The sequence below is a fragment of the Archocentrus centrarchus genome, chromosome 20 (genome assembly GCF_007364275.1).
Source record: "Archocentrus centrarchus isolate MPI-CPG fArcCen1 chromosome 20, fArcCen1, whole genome shotgun sequence".
Classification (NCBI taxonomy): domain Eukaryota; kingdom Metazoa; phylum Chordata; class Actinopteri; order Cichliformes; family Cichlidae; genus Archocentrus; species Archocentrus centrarchus.
The window spans coordinates 15,642,915-15,663,633 of NC_044365.1; the positions used below are offsets into that span (position 1 = coordinate 15,642,915).

At 44.1% G+C, this 20,719-nt stretch overlaps 1 protein-coding gene across 1 annotated transcript in view; it reads right to left on the reverse strand.

The window, feature by feature from the left end:
- LOC115799805 (vasoactive intestinal polypeptide receptor 2-like) overlaps positions 1–17,745 on the reverse strand; it is a 46,088-nt gene extending 28,343 nt beyond the window's left edge. Inside the window, exons 1-3 of the mRNA XM_030757092.1 lie at positions 17,242–17,745; positions 8,191–8,287; positions 5,419–5,526 (exon numbers count right to left, since the gene is read on the reverse strand). Coding sequence (XP_030612952.1) covers positions 5,419–5,526; positions 8,191–8,287; positions 17,242–17,298 — 262 coding nt within the window. The 5' untranslated portion in view covers positions 17,299–17,745. The remainder of the gene's footprint in view (positions 1–5,418; positions 5,527–8,190; positions 8,288–17,241) is intronic.
- Between the last annotated feature and the right edge of the window lie 2,974 nt (positions 17,746–20,719).

Below are 20,719 nucleotides of genomic sequence, written 5' to 3' on the forward strand. Positions count from 1 at the left end.
GCGGAAGCAGCGTCACTGCAGGGAGTGCTCTCATCTCTCAGAGAGCAGCTGCAGAAACACAATCAAGTACTCCGGCATCTGATGGCAGATCAAGCAGCAGTGACTCGTAAGATGGACGAAATTGGAAATGTGTTGCAAATGCTATGCTCACCCAGTCGTTCCTCCCCTACAGCTTCTCCTCTGGAAGAGAGCACTTCGCAGTCTGTCACTGTGCATTCCCCGGAGGGCGCTGCCGCTTCCTCAAGTTCCCCGGAGCCCCCGGAACAAGCTCTTCCCTCTCCTGCTCTCTTCTCCGGTGAGTTAGAAGAGGCTCCAGGCATCCTGATGCAGTGTTCACTTGTGTTTAAACAGCTCCAGAGGACATATGCTGCGGACAGTGCAAAGATTGCATACATGTCTACACTAATGAGAGGAAGGGCATTACACTGGGCACAGACGGTTATTAATGCTAATGATGATCTTTCTTATGCTGAGTTTTTGAACAAGTTTAAGTGCGTGTTTGTAAAAAGGGATAGCTGTGACCAAGCAGCCCAGCGCATGTTTAACCTACGACAGGGCAAACGGCGTGTGTCGGATTATGCCATTGACTTCTGGATTCTTGCTGAGGAGACAGGATGGGGGGTGAAAGCCTTACAGGGGCCTTCCTCAACGGTCTCGCGGACTACATCCATGATGAACTGGCAACTAAAGACCTCCCGTCTTCTCTAGATCAGTTAGTAGCAATGTGCACCAAATTAGATGACCGTGTCCATGAGCAGCGCAAACAATTTCGCCCCTTCTGATGAATTGATGGGCGCAGGCCCGTCTTTTGGGAATGAAGTGGAAGCCATGCAACTGGGCCGCACACACCTCATCCCAGAAGAATGTAGTCACAGGTTGGCAGCTGGTGAGTGCCTTTACTGTGGTGAAGTGGGTCATTTTCTTTTCTCCTGCCCACGGCGGCCAAAAGGCAGGGCCCGTCAGTCCAAGTAGGGGTGCTGGCGGGTGAGTCCTCCTCCCTACCACGTCTAATGGTGCCAGTTAATCTGTTTGTTAATGATGATGATTTCACCCTGCAGGCATTGGTGGACTCCGGTGCTGAACAAAACTTTCTGGATTCAGCTCTTGCTCAACAATTAAAACTACCTCTTATTCACCTCCCACATCCTCTGCAGGTCAAAGCTCTTGATGGTCGCTGGCTGGCAGAAGTTACGTGTCAAACTGAACCCATTTCACTACTCATTTTTGGCAATCACCGTGAGTACCTCTCCTTTTTCATCATCCACTCTCCTCAGAGCCCTCTGGTCCTGGGACATCCCTGGTTACAAAAACACAACCCCGTGATCGATTGGTCACACAACAAAATTTCCACCTGGAGCCAGGATTGTCACAAACAGTGTCTTCTGTCAGCCCAGCCTCCATCCTCTGCCCCGTCTGAAACCCCTGGTTCTGAGGTTCCCAATCTCTCTAATATACCTGTTTGTTACCATGATCTGGCAGATGTTTTCCGCAAAGACTTAGCATTATCCTTGCCTCCCCATCGCCCTTACGACTGTGTGATAGAGTTGTTTCCTGGAGCTCCACTCCCAGCGAGTCGACTATACAGTTTGTCTAAACCTGAAAGGGAGGTGATTGAGACATATATTCATGACTCTCTAAAAGCTGGGATAATCCATCCTTCCTCCTCTCCATTAGCTGCAGGCTTCTTTTTTTGTGGAGAAAAAGGACAAGACTCTTAGGCCTTGCATTGATTTTCGGGGGCTAAACCAGATCACAGTGCGGAACAAATATCCTTTACCGCTACTGTCCTCAGCCTTTGAACTGTTGCAGGGGGCCTCTGTATTTACAAAACTAGATCTCCGAAATGCCTACCACCTAGTCCGCATCCGTGAGGGGGATGAGTGGAAAACGGCGTTTAACACCCATCTCGGCCATTTTGAATATTTGGTGATGCCGTTTGGTCTGACCAATGCCCCAGCTGTCTTTCAGGCATTGGTAAATGATGTCCTTCGAGTTTTTCTGAACCGTTTTGTATTTGTATATCTGGATGACATTTTAATTTTTTCAAGAACCCCACAAGAGCACCAGGAACATGTTCGCCAAGTCCTGCAGAGACTGCTGGAAAATCGGTTATTCATTAAAGGGGAGAAATGTGAGTTCCATCTCCAAACGGTGTCTTTCCTGGAATTTGTCATCGTGCCTGACAGCATTCAACCAGACCCAACTAAGGTTAAAAACTGTGGTGGACTGGCCCACGCCTTCCACCCGGAAACAGTTGCAGAGTTTTTTAGGGTTTGCCAATTTCTATCGTCAATTCATCAGAGACTATAGTCGTGTTGTGTCCCCATTAACCTCTCTCACTTCCCCTAAGCAGCCCTTTCTCTGGACGACTCATGCTCAGGAGACGTTTGACCACCTCAAGTATCTCTTTGCTACCGCCCCTATTCTGATACAACCGGATTTGTCACAACCATTCATTGTGGAGGTGGATGCCTCAGATGCTGGGGTAGGAGCTGTAATATCCCAGCGAAAGAATGATAAATTGCATCCATGTGCTTTCTTCTCTCGCCGTCTTTCTCCTGCAGAGCGGAACTATGATATTGGTGACCGGGAGCTCCTGGCTGTGAAGCTAGCACTGGAGGAATGGCGTCACTGGCTTGAGGGAGCTGAACAACCCTTTATTGTCTGGACGGACCATAAAAATCTCTCATACATTCAAAAGGCCAAGAGATTAAATGCACACCAAGCTAGGTGGTCACTGTTCTTCACCAGGTTTAACTTCACTATCTCTTACCGCCCTGGCTCCCGTAACGGCAAACCTGACGCCCTTTCTCGTCTGTTTTCTGATCCTGAGCTCCCTCGGCCAGAAGAAACTATCCTTCCAGTGTCCCGGGTGATTGGGGCTTTAACCTGGGAACTGGAGTCTTTGATCCGGGCTGCGCAAAGGTACGAACCGGATCCCGGGACCGGTCCCGCCAACCGAATGTACGTACACACCTCAGTCCGTTCCAAGGTGCTGCATTGGGCTCACACTGCTCGCTTTACCTGCCATCCTGGTGTGTTCCGAACAATCACGTTTCTTCAGCGCTCATTCTGGTAGCCCTCATTAACCCGAGATGTCCGCGACTACATTGGCGCCTGCACCGTCTGTGCCTGGAATAAGGTCTCCTCGTTTCCCTCCACTGGCTTATTAAGACATTTGCCCGTACCTGCACGCCCTTGGAGCCACATCTCCCTCGATTTTGTCACAGGCTTGCCCCCATCCTCAGGTAACACTGTTATCATGACTATAATTGATCGTTTCTCAAAAGCAGCTCACCTTGTTGCTCTGCCTAAGCTTCCAACAGCCCTGGAAACAGCCCGCCTGCTCACGGACCATGTTTTCCATCTTCATGGGATTCCTCAGGATGTCGTTTCAGATCGCGGCCCCCAGTTCACGTCTCACATTTGGAGGGAGTTCTGTACTGCCAATGGTGCTCAGGTTAGTCTATCTTCAGGTTTTCATCCTCAAACCAACGGCCAGACTGAACGTATGAACCAGGAACTGGAGGCGGCTCTCCGTTGTGTGACCTCCTCTAATCAGACCACTTGGAGTACTCAGCTGGCATGGGTGGAATATGCCCATAACACCATGACGTCCTCGGCTACCGGACTGTCACCCTTTGAAGCCAGTTTGGGTTATCAGCCCCCTTTGTTCCCGAATCAGGAGACCGACTTGAATGTACCCTCAGTCCAGCATCATCTTCGTCGTTGTCGACAGACGTGGAAATCTACCCGAGCTGCCCTTCTTCGCACCTCTGCCCGGAATAAACAACTGGCTGACCGGCGCCGCCGTCCTGCACCCACGTATGCCCCCGGGCAGGTGGTTTGGCTGTCTACTAAGCATATCAATCTCCGATCGGAATCGAAAAAACTATCTCCTTCTTTTATTGGCCCTTTTGAGATCAGCTCTGTCATTAATCCTGTCTCCGTCTGGTTGAACCTACCTCGCCACATGAGGATTTGTAATTCTTTCAATGTCTCACAGATCAAGCCAGTCAGATCTAGCCGCCTGTGCCCTCCGGCCGAACCCCCTCCACCCACCCGGGTCGTTGGTGGCCAGCCTGTTTACACCGTCCGTCGGTTGTTGGATGTCCGCCGGCGGGGTCGTGGCCTTCAGTACCTGGTGGATTGGGAGGGGTATGGTCCGGAAGAGCGTACTTGGGTGCCTCGTTCTGCAATCCTGGACCCTTCCATGGTCCGGGAGTTCCATCGGGGGCACCCAGACAGGCCTGGGCGGTCGCCGGGAGGCTCCCGTTGAGGGGGGGTACTGTCATGGTCCCCGCCCTCTCCGGGCCGGCAGTGTGTTGTATGGGTGTGTTTTGTTCTTTGGGCAGGCTCGACAGTTGCTCCACCCTCTGGCCGGCCTCCTCCAGCCGTGTGTGGCACACCTGATCTCAATCACTGTTTACTCACCTGTTTTCCCTGAGGCTCACTCGCTGGTTATTTAAGCCAAAGGAAGTCTTCAGTCCTTGCTGGATCGTTGCCTCTACCAGGTAGCCAAACTATGCACTTTATTTTGGTGTTGTGCCACGTTCTTTTTGCCTTACGGATTAATTGCTGTTTGTGTGCAGAGCTGAGCTGGGGTCTGTTGGGGTGTGAGTCAAGAATTCTGTGGGTCAGTAAACGTGCTGCCAGACCGACGGAGTGTTGGAGACGAGCCTGTTTAATCCCGGACCTCCTCACTCAAAAACTTTGGATTTGTGAAAATAAAAACTGGAAACATTTTACGTCTGCCTCTGCAGTTGGGTCCTTCCTTTTCCTGCACATCATGACACATTAATGACCCACAATCACAAATTAGTGAGTCGTGAAAGGGCAGACCTGATGAAGAAGAGGGTGATGGGGAGCACAATAACACAGTGTAAGCACAGGTTTTATTCATGGGTTCCTCTCCAGCAATTTGGTTCAGCAAATTGTGCAATTCAGCACAATTTTGCACTGGCACAGATGGTTAGTGAATCTGCCCTGAAGGCCCTGCACTGCACTGCAGCAGGTTGATAGCAAAATTTCTTGGTTTGTGTTTAATGTTGCACATAACTGATGCTACAAAATACCAACTTTCTTTTACTCCTTTGGGCTGCATCTAAGAAGGATGCTACGATGACCAGTGTTTCTACTGTTGCTCTTTAATGTAGAATTTGAATAGAGCTGCTCTTTACTGCTTTTTATTTAATTTGCCTTGAAGCTTTCAAACCATCTGGACCTGAGTGGAAACTGCTTTAAGTCAATAAACATCTGAACAGCGCTCAGCTGGTCCTCAGACTTTGTGTGCTGGGGGTCACACTAAGTGCCAACTGACCTTTACCTGTCCTAAAATGTTTTAATGTGTGTGTGTGTGTGTGTCTGTGTGTGCGCACTAAGAAGCAGGAGGCAGTGCGTGTCTGAGATAAATCTCACCATTCTTGCCAAACAAGAGCAGGAAGGGTTTGGGGCAGGGTAAGGTCAGCACGTCACTGATGTTTGCGCTCCGCCAACACGAAACGTTGTCCCACTCGCCACGGCATGCTAGACACACACACACACACACACAGACACACACATTAGACACGTGAATTAGCTGGTGCTGAACTTCCTGTTTGGTTGAGCGGCTTGTTTGTAGCTTCTGTGCGAGCTGCTGACTGAAAAATAAATCTATAAGTTCACATGAAAGCAGCTGTGAGGTTTATACGGTTACTGCAGGGATTAAAATACGTTGATTCAAAAGCCTGAAGATCCCTTCACAGTTAGTCTGATATTATCCAACATTTAGAGTTTGATCATTTCAAAGTTAGTGTGTAGAATAATGAGAGCAGGTGGAAACATGAACATGCAGAGAGCAGCGATAATGAAGGTAGATGAGTTTAAATTCCTTGGCTTTCTTTTCTTTCTTCACTCCTTTAAGAAAGTCATTTGATGGACTGAAGGTTATATTACTTTTGCATTACTCTGTAACATCCAAAGCAACAGACAGCGTATAAGAGAGGTGAAGAAGTGAGTGCAGGCAGGGTGGAGTGGGTGGAGGTGAGTGTGAGAGGTGATCTGTGACAGAAGGAGAGAAGAGAAGGTTTACAAGGTGGCAATGACCCCTAAAGGGAGCAGCCAGAAAAGAAAAAGATTTAATTATTATTACTATTATATTATCTATTATTAGAGAACAAAATCCAATTTTAGAATACTAAAAAATATCCAGTACAAGTGAAAATATTTAAATAAAGAGTAAAATAAATGAGGGTTCTGAGACAAAGATAACAGTGTTAGATTAAAATTAGGCTTGCTTTTTGTTTTTTTTTATTTAATTAATTTTAGAAAATAGTTTTCTTCATGCTTAATATCAGATGAAATGTCTGATTTCTGTCTCAGGAGAAATGTGGCCCGATGAGGCCTCAGAGTCTCGAACACGCACACATATCTCCAGACGAGCATGAGAAAAAGCTGAGGCCACACCGATTAAACTCGTTTTATCATCTCTGTGGTGAAACATTCACACATGCACGACTCTCCAGGAGCAACAGAGCATCAGGTCTTAGACTACCCATGATTACCAGTCCTTACGACATAAATCATGACATGCGATTAACGGCCATCTATAAAGTCTTTAATAGTTCTTTATATGATTTTATGTATTGTATCCTCTTTCCCAGCTTGTCTGAGGGTGAGGCGTGTGCTCTACAGTGTGCAGAACATCTGGATACTCCACGGATGCCAACTGTGTGTAATTATTACCACAAAGCTGATAACAAAGTCAATGAGAAACAGCCCACAGAGCACTTTACACTGAAACGTGATCCTAAGAATGAGTCCGGGTACTGCAAGCTTTGTGTTAGCACTATCGTATAGCAGGGTTGTGCATTTTACCAGTTTGTGTGTTACCATTTTTTGAATTAATGTGCATATTAGTCATAAAAAGTACTGTGTAACACATTACTCAGTACTTTTTTTAAGATGCTGGTAGCTGCCAGTGCTACCACTCAGCCTGCTAATAGATGTACCTACTGTATCAATTTGAAAATCCTCATTCTTGAGTTATTGTGTTCATAAAGTTGCGTGTCACACCAATCTTACGTCCTCCTGTCTGATGGGATGAAAAAAGTAATGCATTGCATTTCTTTTTTCACTCCTTTCAGAAAGTCATTTGTTGGACTGACGGTTATATTACTTTTGCATTACTCTGTAACATCCAAAGCAACAGACAGCGTGTAAGAGAGGGGAAGAAAAGAGAGCAGGCAGGGTGGAGTGGGTGGAGGTGAGTGTGAGAGGTGATCTGTGACAGAAGGAGAGAAGGGAAGGTTTAAAAGATGGTAGTGAGACCTGCTGTGATGGATGGTTTGGAGGCAGCAGCACTGAGAAAAAGACAGGAGGCCGAGCTGAAGGAAATATTCTGATCGTGATGACAGGATTAGAAATGAGTGCATCAGAGGTACGGCTCAGGCTGAGCAGTTTGGAGACAAAGTTAGAGGGGCGAGGCTGAGATGGTTTGGACATGTGCAGAGGAGGGATGGTGGATATGTTGGACAAAGGATGCTGAATGTGGAGCTGCCAGGCAGGAGAAAAGATTCATGGACGTAGTGAAGGAGGACATGCAGAGGGTGACAGAGGAGGATACTGGGGATAGGGAGAGATGGAGGCAGATGATCTAATAATAATAATAATAATAATAACTTAGATTTATATAGCGCCTTTCACGAAACCCAAGGACGCTGAACAATAATAAAAACAAACAATAGGAATTGAAGGCCTTTTTTAACAGATGATTTTTTTAACAGTTTCTTAAAAGTGTCCAGTGATGGGGTATTGCAAAGCTGAGGAGCGAGAGAGTTCCAGAGCTGTGCTGCTGTGGCGCCCCCTAAAGAGAGTGGCCGAAAGAAGAAGAGGAATCACACAGATAACTACAGAACCTTTATAACCTATAGCAAGCATGTGTGTGTGTGTGTGTGTGTGTGTGTGTGTGTGTGTGTGTGTGTGTGTGTCTGTGTGTGTACACTTCTTGTGGAGTGACCTCATTGGGTAAATGCCTCAATGTTGCAACAAACTTTCAAACAGTGTCCAGACACACCCACCGCTTCACATCAACTGACCTTGCTACACACAAAACCTAATTTGTTTAGGTTCCTGCACGTGCAGCAGTGATGTAACATCCTTCAGATGGAGATTTCCAAACACTTGCTTGTGTGTGTTTCAGCGTGTGCGTACCTGCCGTCGAATTCTGTTGTTGCAGCTGCGTCCGACATTCACTTCTTGCTTTCTGCATTTCCCAGTAGAAGTGGCAGTGAGAAAACTTTCCATCGACCTGTCGGCATGAAGGGAAATAAATATTATGAATATTATCGCCAACATGAACAAACCTCTTCCGTCAGGCTCTTTGTCTCAGGTCGTGCACGCTGCTAACAGGCAGTTCATGTTTCTGCTATCTGCTCACCTTTTGACTCCCGTCTGCAGCTTTCAGGGGAGGATTTAGGCCAGGATGTTTCAGAAAAATAGTTCCTTCAAAATAGAAATTAAAGCTCTCACCTTTATTTTTGGTTTTTCCTCCACTGCTAAATTAAAGCAGTTAAACAATACTTAAGGTATGTCACAGGTAACACTTGGCACGTATATAGTACATCTCTGCCACAAGCCAAAATGTGGACCAACACATTTTAATCAGGTGAAGTAGACATATTTTACATAGTATTGATATAAATATACCAGGAAGAGGATAATCAAAGTATCTCTGCTTACACTGCTCAATTTAAGTCAAAAACTAACTTTAAAACTGCTCGGCACCATGTTTGGAGAAAACCAAACACAGCATATCAGCACAAACACCTCATACCAGCTGGGAAGCACGGAGGTGGAGGGGAGATGGTGTTGGGGCTTGTTTTGCAGCCACAAGACTACAAAGCAGGATTATCAGGTAACTTCTGGGTTTTCTGTACTAAGAAGGTGATTCGCTTCGTACTAGGGTGTATCGTCATGGTAACTTGTGCTGCAAACCAGTCCAAAGCAGGTTAGAGACCAGCATGTAAGAAATCCCCACCTACTGACCAATCAGTTCTCCAGAAAACAGTGTCACCGTTCCTGGAAAATTCGGGGACCTTTGTGCAGATAGTGCAGTGTCTAAAATCTTTGTTTTTTTTCCTTCTTTTCCTTCTTTATTGTTCTATGAGCATTAATATGACTCTAGAACAGAGCACCTATTTGTACTTGCAGACCAAATTTGCACGTAGCCTGCAGCCTGCAGAAAGACAGCCTGGGTATGGTGAACACGGTTCAGGCACCTTGCGGTCACTGAGTCGACCGTGAACTCCTCTGTGTACCAACGTCATCTGTGTGGCAGCTAAAACCGGGTCACGCAAAAGGACGATGATCCCGAGCACAGCAGCAAATCTGCGACAGAAAACAAAACGATCAAGGTGCTGCAACGACTCAAAGTCCACAGCTCAGCCTGACTGAAACGCTGCGGGGAGAGCCGTGCACAAACAAATACTCACAAACTTCCATGAACTGCAGTGACGCTGCCAAGAGGAGCGGGCGGAAATTCCACAACGATGTGAGACTGAAGATAAGATGATGTTACTGCTGCTAAAGGTGTTTTTAAAGGCTACTGAATCATGAGGTGTGCTTAGTCTAAGTTAGTTCTTCATCACATGACTGTGAGGCTGACATCCTTCGACTGGTGGCACCAAACTTAGTTGCCAGCTTACTGGTTTGAAACCAGCTAGTTACTGACAGGGCAGGGTGATCCTAGAGCCGCTGCAGTCATCCAGGTGTGGCTTCAGGTGATACTAAGTCTCAAACAAGGCTATAATAGTAATGGAAAAGGAACAAAGTAACAAATTATGTTATTATTGAACAATTAAACACTAATAAAATAAACAAACACCCAATAAAAAAGTAACTGAGCTGAAAATTCGACCGCGCAGATCTACTGAAAAAAGAAGCTGCTGGGGCGCCTGGGTGGCTTAGTGGTGAAGCCAGCGACCACATAAATATGCCACATTGCGTTGCGGGCGGCGCGGGTTCGTGTCCCGGCCCATCGCTAATTTACCTGCGTATCTTTCCCCATTTCCCATCTCTCTCCACTGGCGATAAAAGCCACTCTGGCCAAAAATGCAAAAAAAAAAATGAAAATGCAGAGATTTATTTTTGTTCCACAGAGGCGGTTTTTGAAAACTGACTTCAATACAAAACCTCATTAATTAACCTCGTTAGTGCCAACTGACCTGACTCAAGAGCTACGAGCGAGAAATGTAACTCAAACACTCCTGCTGCTGACCCGTGTGTGTGTGTGTGTGTGTGTGTGTGTGTGTGTGTGTGTGTGTCCGTCCTGGTACAGCTGATGGTAACCATGGACACACACTCAAACAGAGTGTACACAAAGGGCAACGTGAACAAAGAAAAATACTCAAACAGAACAAGTTCATGTGCCAACGTGATTCACTGATATACTGAGTGTGTGTGTGTGTGTGCGCGCGTGTGTGCTGAGAGGTCTGTTTACAATGAGATTTATGGCCGTTCTCTACAGCATTTCAGACCTGTCAGCCTGTTTATACATTTATATAGACACACACACACACACACACACACACACACACACACACACACACACACACACACACTCTTAAATGTCTTCAGCCAAAAGCCTGACCACCCTATCACCTTATCACAGGTATCAGAGACACTTCCTCACATGTAGGGAGAAACCTCAACAGCTTCATCAGTTAAACTGAATGATCACCCTGGGGGGGAAGGGGGGGGGGGGGGGCAGAGGTCACAGATGTTACTGCAGGTGGCAGAAATGAGGAAGGTTTCTCTGATTAAAAAAAAAAAAAAAGTTGTTTCAGTGTAAAACTGCCAACATTAAACATGCAGCGACAGCTGTGGGAGGAGTTTGTTATCAGCTGATGTCACAGGCACCTTTGAGAGTCTTTCGTTTTGAAATTCTGCTGGCTGCTCTATGCTGTTGCTCTCTGTGAGGGTCAGCGGAGGGTGGGCCACATGAGAAACTGGGACTGCTGTGGAGGACTGCCCAAATCAGCTGAACTCACTTTCACTCTGTTTTGGGCTTTAAAGTCAGAATGTTCATCCAGGACGTGTGTCAGTCAGACGTGCTCAGCTCCAGGTTTCATAATTCAAGCTTTGGTAACCAATGAGTGACCTCGTGGTGGCTGTCTCCATCTTTTACACAGCCTATGGAGGTATCTGAAAGAGCGACACGGAACAACGCAGGAACGAAGCAAATCCAGGATCATTTATTCAAATTTACGCTGAATACTGTGTTTCTGTAGATGAAAGAATCTGATTTTAAATGAAATGAAACTGTAGCTCTGACCGTGGCGGATTCACTGTGAACATGTGCAGCAGCTCAGCTGTTTGCTTAGTGGGAAAGAATTTAGGTTAACAAGGCTACGCGACATCATGAGGACACACCAGAAGGGGCGAATAATTAACAAAGTTGCTGCTGTTTAAGACGCACTCATGATCCTGCTGCTGTGAAGCTGCAGCTGTTCAGTGAAATCAATCAAAGAGAGCACATCCACTCAGAGCTGTGTGTGAGTTAGTAAAACTGATACTGAAGGTGGGCTCAGGTCAAATTTAAACCCTGCTTATCTTTTTGTCTTCATCTCTAAGCCCACTTGTTCCTGAGATGTAAATCTTTAACAGAGCCTCACAAACAAGCGTTCAGCATCTCGGTGGCTTCATCCTATCTGCACACATCTGCACAGACACAGCGATCGGTCAGAGCAGGACAGGTGTACAGCCTCCTGCAGGTAAGAAACACAGGATTAAACGTGAAATTACAACTGAGCCCCAAATCCCACCTCACAGCGCAGGCCTCCAGTTTAAGATTTACATCATCAATATTGATTTAAACTCCAGATGTTCCCGATGGAGGTGCTGCTCTCTTCAGCAGCTCTTAACTCAAAATTTGGCTACACGTTCGGATTTATGTCCCTCCTGTTCCCGTTTCCTGCTTTTCAAAACAAACAAACTATAAATAAAAACCAGCAAAGGGAAAAGATAAGCGATCTCATTTAATCCACTGCCATCTAAACAAACAACATAATCTCTGTCATCTAATAAGCACCGATACACACAAATACACACAGCAGCACAGAGATCCATTACGAGGTAGAGGATAAAATGTTCTGGATTAAACTAAACAAAGGAAAGCTTTTTTTCCCTCCAGTTTGTAATCCCAGACCTCCTCGTCTGACCTCGACTCCACCGCTCAGATTCACTCGGCTCACTGAGAGCGATGAAAGCAGCAAAGCCCGCTGTGAAACAGAAGCCTGAGCTCAGCACTCCCAACATTTAATCACATCAAGGTTTGAGGTCTGTTTTAAAAATGTCTGTCTACTCATTTCACTCATTATATAACTCAGGAATCTTTCAATCTGTCAACAAATATTTGAATAAATCTCTCTATTATTGGGCTTTCAGGCTCTTGTGTGTGCGTACACAGCCTGAAGTGTCCCATGGAGCAGGATGGTCACAGCAGACATGAGACTGATGTAGACAACATGAAAAGAGGAAGGTGGGTTGCAAAGTGGCTTGCAGTGGAAGCAGCGCCTTGTATGACATTTGCCAATCTTTGCCAATCATTTCAGTGACTACTGTATATTTCTTCGGCGTGTGTGCCACAGACAGCATGAACAATAAATGTAGCCACTGTGACATCACCTCTTGGCTTTGGATTCCCGTGTTGAAGCTTCAATTTTGGCTGCCACCGTATTGAGAGGGTGGAAAGCAATTATGAGCTAAAGTGAGCAAGCTTGTTGGCAAGCTGCATTTATAAACTGTACGAATAAGACACACACACACTCAGATAAATGCTAGTTAGTAACCATTTGGATTGTTAGATTTAAAGAAAGCTGACAGCAACTGATGCCTTATGAAAGAAAAGCTCTCACAGTTTTCCCTGAAGTTTCCCATGGTGCACTGTGCCACACATCTCAGCTGCTGGTCTATAAACTGCTTTAATATGAACAATGATCGGCAGACATGAAGAAGCTGTATCCAGCATTGTGCACCTTCACTGTATAAACTACAAAGTGCACCACATTGGACCTCACCAACATTTAAATACGAGGGCAGGCTGAAGAGTTCATAGGCTGGCTGAGAAGCAGTTATCATACAGTAATTAAATTTGCCATGCCTTAAATTCAACCTTTGCTGATGCCAACTGCATGTTTTCTTTCCAGATAAACCCACACTGGATACAGAATTGAAGACTTGGAAAAGTAGTACTAGATACATTTTGTGAAAATGGATCAAATTTGGCACCGCGGTGTTTATCAAATATCTGCAGAAAAAGGGGTCGCAATGGAAACACCCGTCTTCTCCCCCACCAAAGAAGGCCGAGGTGGTGTCATTGGCAGGGAAGGTGATGGTCTCATCCTCTGGGATGCAAAGGGCATTGTATTCATAGACTACCTTCAAAAAGGCCATACTATCACTGGAGAATATTATGCCAACTTGCTAGCCAACAGCCTAGAAAACTGACGAAGGGGGTCCTGTTTCACCAGGACAACGCTCCTGCACACAAGTCTGTGGTTCCAATGGCTGCTGTGCACGACTGTGGCTTTGAGCTGATTGATCACCCTATTCTCCTGATTTGGCACCATCTGACTATTTTCTGGTCCCCAACAATAAAAAAACACTTGGCTGGGAAGCAGCATCGGACCGATGATGAGGTCGTCTCTGCTGTTGAGGACTTTTTTGAGGGTCAGGGTGAGAGCTCCTAACCCAGATCTTAATTGTAATTAAACTTTTTAGTAATCATTACTTATTCTTTCATGTTTAGTAAAAATGTTGTCCCATTACAAAATAAAATTAGTTAACTGTACTTTTCCACTAAAATGTAATGAACTAGTTAAGCAGAGATTACTGAAGATATGTTTTTGAAGTGAACCCCAGCAAGTTCAATGCTCTAGACTGTTCAATGCATGTTATAAGAGACAGCAAGAGACATCAATGTCCAGCCACTTGTTGCATTTGATACAAGTTGAACATCAAAAGGGTAATTAATCATATCAGAGGAAATGGTATTACTTATATTAACAACAACACACCTCCTGGTGGCTGTAGCTCAGGAGGTAGAGCAGGTCACCTACCAATTGCATGCCAAAGTATCCTTGGGCAAGTTGCTCTCCGGTGCAAGCATTTGAGTATGAATGTGTGTGAATGTTAGACAATAAAAGCACTTTGCTTAGTTACACATGGAAGTGAATGGGTGAATGTAAACGTGTTGTATGAGCGCTCAGAGTCGAAGAGCGCTATATAAGAACTAGTCCATTTAACAAAATATAAATAGCTTTGTTTATTTGCTTTACATGTAAATGTAGCGTTAAATAGTAATTTTATACATGTTTAGTTGTGTTAACTTAGTACAATGTATCAAATATGTTTAGTAGCATTTACTAAAATTGATTAGCTCACATAAAGAGGAAGTAATTTATATGACCTAATCAATTTTAGTAAAGACTACTAAACGTAGGCAACGGGTTTCCATGCAATTTTCTAGTAAACTCAACTAATTTGGGTTAAGAGTGTATACCACAGGAGTCCAAGCACTGCTACACTGATGGAAGAAGTGTGTGGATCACAGGGAGACTATGTCGAAAATACATTTGGTCAAGTTTGACCATTGCAACGTGGTCAGCCAACCCATGACAAAACTAGCTTCAAAGCCACAGCTGCACCTCTGTTTACTGTAAGTAGAAGGATCAAAACGAGCTGCTGGGTTTTTCAGTTGAGAGTTGTTTTTTTTTTCCACCTCTTTTCCATCTCAGAGGAGTTCATAAACACGAGTGCCATCTCCTGACGTCACTCTGCAGGATTTCAGTTCGACTGTTTCTCTGCAGACTCGCCCGCGGCATCGCTGACAGTTGAACGCACAAATACAGGAGGGGATTACCTGGGTTTATCACAGCTTAGCTTCGTTCATCACAATGAGAGATGTCATATGATTTATGTCTAATTTTGTGTTTGCAAATACTTTTTTCTGCAGCAAATTAGAGTTTTCAAATCTGCAGCAAATCAGTTTTCTGCAGAGCAGAAAATGATCCAATGATCAATACAGGAAGCAGAAGTCATTCACCCACACACAGCTGACTTATTCCTTTCTCACATCTAGCAGACAACAGTTTATACTAAAACCGTCAGTATGAAACTATAACGCTGTTAAATGCTCTGAAAACATAATCTGTAACATATAAAACCCACCATTTTTACATTTAACATTTGGAGTTGCAAAGCTGCCGGTCAGCTCTGCTCAGAGTATTTTTACACTTTCTCCTCAGTTTAAAATAATAATGAGCCGCTCCATCTCTCACTTGAGTGCATTTGGACCACTGATGTTCCCTCAGTGACACTTATGTACAGTTTTAAGTAAATCATCCACTTGAGGTGTTTGGTGTTACATCCAAAGCCACAAAAAGCTATTTTAAAAACTGAGGTCTGTGCTGCAGCGTCTGTATGTACAGACCCACGGGCATGAACATGAAAAACTAACCCAGCAGCAGGAGCAGCGTCCATGAAGTGAATCTATAATTCATTTTAAAATGCCAAATGAAAAGCTGCAGATGAAAATGTTGAGATGTTGTTTTATTGTGTAATATTAAATCTGCTGCAGCTGGAGATGATTTATAGCCCTAAAAAATCCAACAAATGCCAAATAAATGACACAGAAACAGGAAGCGAGAAGTTTCATACTTTTATCTCGTTTCCCAAAGAGAAACAGAAGTGGGAGAAAATCCAAAATTAAAATATAAATTAAAGCTTTTCCTGCACTGCGACAGATGATTACGCACTTCTGCCTGAAATAATCACAATTAAATAAAATCACAACTTCAAAAACTGACATTTTATTACCTGATTCTTCACTCTCTGGAAATAAAAATGCACTATTGTATCCTCAGGTACTCTTGGTGGAGGTAACTATTTGTACTTTTGTAGTCTGCACCTCACAGAGACCAGCGCTGAGTGATTTCTTTTATACAAATTTATTATCATTTTTCTCTTTACATGGAAAGGTCTGGCATTTGTGCTCTTTGCTAAAAATAATCCCCCATCTTCACCTGAATCCTGAACCTTTGTGCTGTGAGGTAACCACGCCGACTTCTACACAAAAGAGAAACTTTTTATGAACTTCAGTTTATTAACATCTTATCAAACACAGGGTCACATCCTGCCCAGCTGACACGGAGGAGAGAGGCCCTGAACAGAATCAGCAGATAACCTGCTGTAACACGCGTGTCTTTGGTCTGTGGGAGAGAACCAACATGCACAATGCTGACACAGATAAAGGCTCAAACTATGAAATTCTGATTTAAAAATCTAAAATTGATATTTTAGCCTTTCTTGTTGTATTTTGCAGAACACAAATTACCCCCTGATATTTCACCTTAAAATCTGAAAGAAACGAAGTAAATTTGCAGGTCACGCTGCTTTGAATCATCACATGTCCCACAAAAAGGGGGCCATAATTATCTTCTGTCAGCCTGCCCCAGGGCAGCTGTGGCTACATCAGTAGGTTACCACCACCAGGTATGATTGAGGTGTGAATGAATAGTGCATGAAATTGTAAAGCGTCTTTGAGTGTCTAGAAAAGCGCTATATAAGATTAATGCATTATTGTTATTATTATTATCTTGAGGTCTGGCAGTTAGCCTCTGGGGGTACATTCGTGTAAACTGTACCTGTATGACAGAAATGGGCTTTTGCTGCAGACCATTGTGGTGGTGGTTTGTTAGAGTCAGGCTGATGGACCCATTGGTCCCCTGCTGCGTTTAATCCGTGAGTGATGTAACATAAAAAGTTAATTAGCCACACTTTTAGACAAGGACTGACAATTGTTCTCACATGAGTTAAACGAACCTGTCCATTTATCTCACTGCATTTTTCATTGGACAGAGGAAACTGTTAATAATGTGAAATAAATCAATAAACTAATGCCAGGACCTGGATCAATGCCCAGACACGGATTAGTCGCTCCCAACGCTCTGCAGCCTTGTTACAAACAGTGAGGGGATTTTATTAGAGGTAATAAATACATTTGTAGTCTTCATAAAAGCACCGAGCGTCTAATTAATAGACCTGTCTAACCAATGACTCGATAAAAACCCGTAAAACTGCAAACTGGGTACCAAAGTATTATTTTACGACCATAAAGTAATTCAAACACCCCATAAAAACAGCACAATTACTGTAATTCAACGAATATTTGAGGATAATATTAATAACAGACGAAGGACTGACCATGTGGATGAAGGTGAAGCCGAGCAGGAGCAGAGCGAGTCGGTGCGTAAAGGACATGGTGGCATCTCATCCAGCAGCGGAGGGTTAAACCCACCTGAACAGGAGCTCAGCGCTCATCTGACTGTCATCCTCTGGAGGAAGCACGTGCGTTATGAGAAGTGACCAAATCGCAGTCGGTGGAGTTCACAGTTGATTCATGTACATCTTCAACCAGAAACAGCACTGAGGCGCTTTGCTGTGCTCTGCGCGCGTTTACGCACAGCTTCATTCAGCGCATAAAATCAGACCTCGCGTTGGTGCACAAAAAAAAAAATTTAAAAAAGGATTTTAAAGTGTTCCAAAGACGAGCAGGTTTGAGAAAGATATTTATCCAGATATGGGGAAAAGTAAAGCCATTAAATTCACAGCTAAAAGGGTCCAAACTGACAGGAAGCAGCAGCAGGTTGTAACCCAGAGGCGCGCTGTGTTTAGTCCGGTAATCCGAGCTCCGGTGAGGCGGTGGTCTGGGTTCGCTCCCAGGCAAAGCGCGTCCCCGTCACACGTTCCCGCTCACCCTGGAGGTGTTTTCTGGGATCTGAGAGTTTGCGCGTTGATGTTAAAAGCTAACAGCGACCTCCTGTGGATGTGTAAAGCACTGCCACTAAAGCAAACCAAGCAGAAGGGTCAAAAAGCAGGTCGTTCAAATGGACCCCTGCAGTGCGCCCAGGACAATATCATTTTTATTTAATTAAACCGTCACGTTAAAATTAATTTAAAAGACTTTTCTCGTTATGAAAGAAGAGACTAAAGAAAAAGATTTGGTTTTTATTTTGTTTTAATTAGAATGTCCTTAAAATTTGACATCTTTACGTCCTGGATTTAAAATCAAATAAGACACAAATGGAATAAATAAAAATAACTATAGATACTCTCTCAGCAGGGAGGGTAAAACCTTTAAAAAAAAAAAAAAGTTCCCCTCAGAACAGGTCTCCAGAGTCGATCTGAGGAAAAATGGAGAAACTGGAGGTCTGTGAAGCATCTGTCTTAATTTTTTAATCCAACTAATTAGTTGGATTAAAAAAGTATAATGTCTCTTCCTCCATACTGTCCCGTGTGAAGCATTTTGTACTGCAGAATTTATAAACCATATAAAACAAATTAATAAACCTTACAGCAGCAATCTGGTCATATTTTAATGCAAACCAGGATCTGTTAGTGAAAGTAGTTCAGTGGAAAGAAATGTGCACAACATGTATTATTTTACACACATTTAAATGTGCACACACACACACACACACACACACCCTTGGGTGGCCTGGGAACATCTTGGTGTCCCACCAGAAGAGTTAGAGGAGGTGGCCAGGGAAAAGGAGGTGTGGGTTGCTCTCCTTTGCTGCCCGTGCAACCTGGATCTTGATGTCAGAAGATGGATGGATGGATGGATGGATGGACAGATGGTCCAAGGGAAACCTGCATCCATTAAAAGTGTTTTCTGTTGATTGAGCCTTTTCCACCGATTGTTTGTGTAACTATTTACAGAGCGAAATAAACCAGATCGGCCTCGCAGGGATTTTAATGTATGGAAGGAAACTCCATCCATCAGCAGATATCATCGCCTGACCCCACATTTATGACTAACTCCTCAGAGAAGATTTTACTGATTACAGTGACGGATCAACTCGAGAGGACAGAGACAGGTTTGTATTTATGCTTTAAATGTTTTTATCAGACTGTTTATCCATTAGTTTCTTTTTTCCCTAAATCTTGTTTACAGCTAATAATCCCAGTGAGAATTAGGAAGCATGTGATTGAGCCAATAAATCCAGTCTGCTAAACCTCTGGGAAAGCTGGAGAAGACAGAAAGTAGGATAAAATGTCTGAGGGGGAAAAAAACTTCTTTTAAGACAGTGAAGATCAGATGATGTTTGAATAAACTGCATAAAACAGCTGCAGAATATGTGACCTGGGATCAAACATGCTTATTTTCAGTGACCAAATAACCAAAAATGAGAGCTGCTTGTGTTTCTGTTTCCCTGCATTGATGTGATATTTGCTCTTTCGTGGAATCAAACCAGCGTTTACAGGCCACAAAGCAGGTGAAGTCACTTCCTTTATTAGATGATAATTAGGACCTAAAGAGGAGGAAGCAAAAATCAGCCTCACCAATCAACGCTGACACAAGGCCAAGTTTAACTAAAATAGAGGAAACATCTTTAGTTTTAAACTTCATTATCACAGCGTGCCCGATGAGGCTTTGATGGACACACTGACACTCTGGATGTCGACATGAAGGTGAGCGCTGCATTTTTATTGGAAAGCCTCAGCTGATTTTTCCAGGATATGTCCTCCATACAACAATAATTAAAAAGACTAAAACACTGAAACTAATAAAGGCTAAACATTTTCAAACAATAAAAACTAAACTGAAGTGCAAACCCACCGAAAACAAAAAGCCAAAAGGAAATAAAATAAATTGGAAAACTATAACAAGTCGTCATCTCTGCTGTAAAGGATAACACAGCAAATCCTGAAGGAGCTGAACCTGAACGGGCTGCAGGTACTGCCTCACAATGTCAGCAGAGACGAGGACACTATGAAAACGCTAAATTAGAGAGTAACGAGCAGGTGTGTGGACGCCCCCGTGTGCGGGTTGGCTGTCTTGTTGTTGCCTCTCCAGTTGCACCTTTTGTGTGTTTTGGACCGAAGCAGCTGAACTGAATTCACAGCAGTGGAGTTTAAGACATGTGAGCACGAGTGGAGAGGGCTTACAGAAGAAAGATGACGACATGAGGCTGAGTTTTAGCCAATCAAAGCACTTTATTGCACTGTATAGTGTGACGGTGAGCCAATAGCAGGCTCTTATAAAAGTGTCATTTAATCTTTTTATCATGTGTACAAAACAAGTCACACACACTTGTACCGTACAAAATCAACACTATTTACATACAATACACACACACACTCAAACACACGCCATGCGGTCTCTCTCCCATCAGCCCCGAGACAAGTCCTTTTGATGGGGTTTCCTTCTTGATCTACATTCTCCACCTCACACACACACACACACACACACACACACACACACACAGGGACTGAAACATGATCGCTACGCTGCTACCAACAAACCCAAACTGCTAAGTTATCCAAACAAGCGCTAAGCAACTTCTGATATGCATAAGATTTTTTTTCTGCTCATAAACACGTGGAGGAAAAACGATGATCAAACTCAAAGTGAAACGAAGAAGAAGAAAAGCGATGAGATGATGTCACACATGATTCACCCACAGGGATGTAAACAATCGACGCTTCACCGTTTCCTCTACATCAACGACCTGCGCAGCGTCTCACAGGCTTCGATGCTCCCACACGTCACAGTTAGCCAAGAGTCTCGGCATCAACTGATACACATTTAAACTTTCCATATAGTTATTTCAGTATCTATCTTTAAATCTTATACATCCTCAGTACATTTGAGGAAGTGTTTGAGTCAGTGCACATC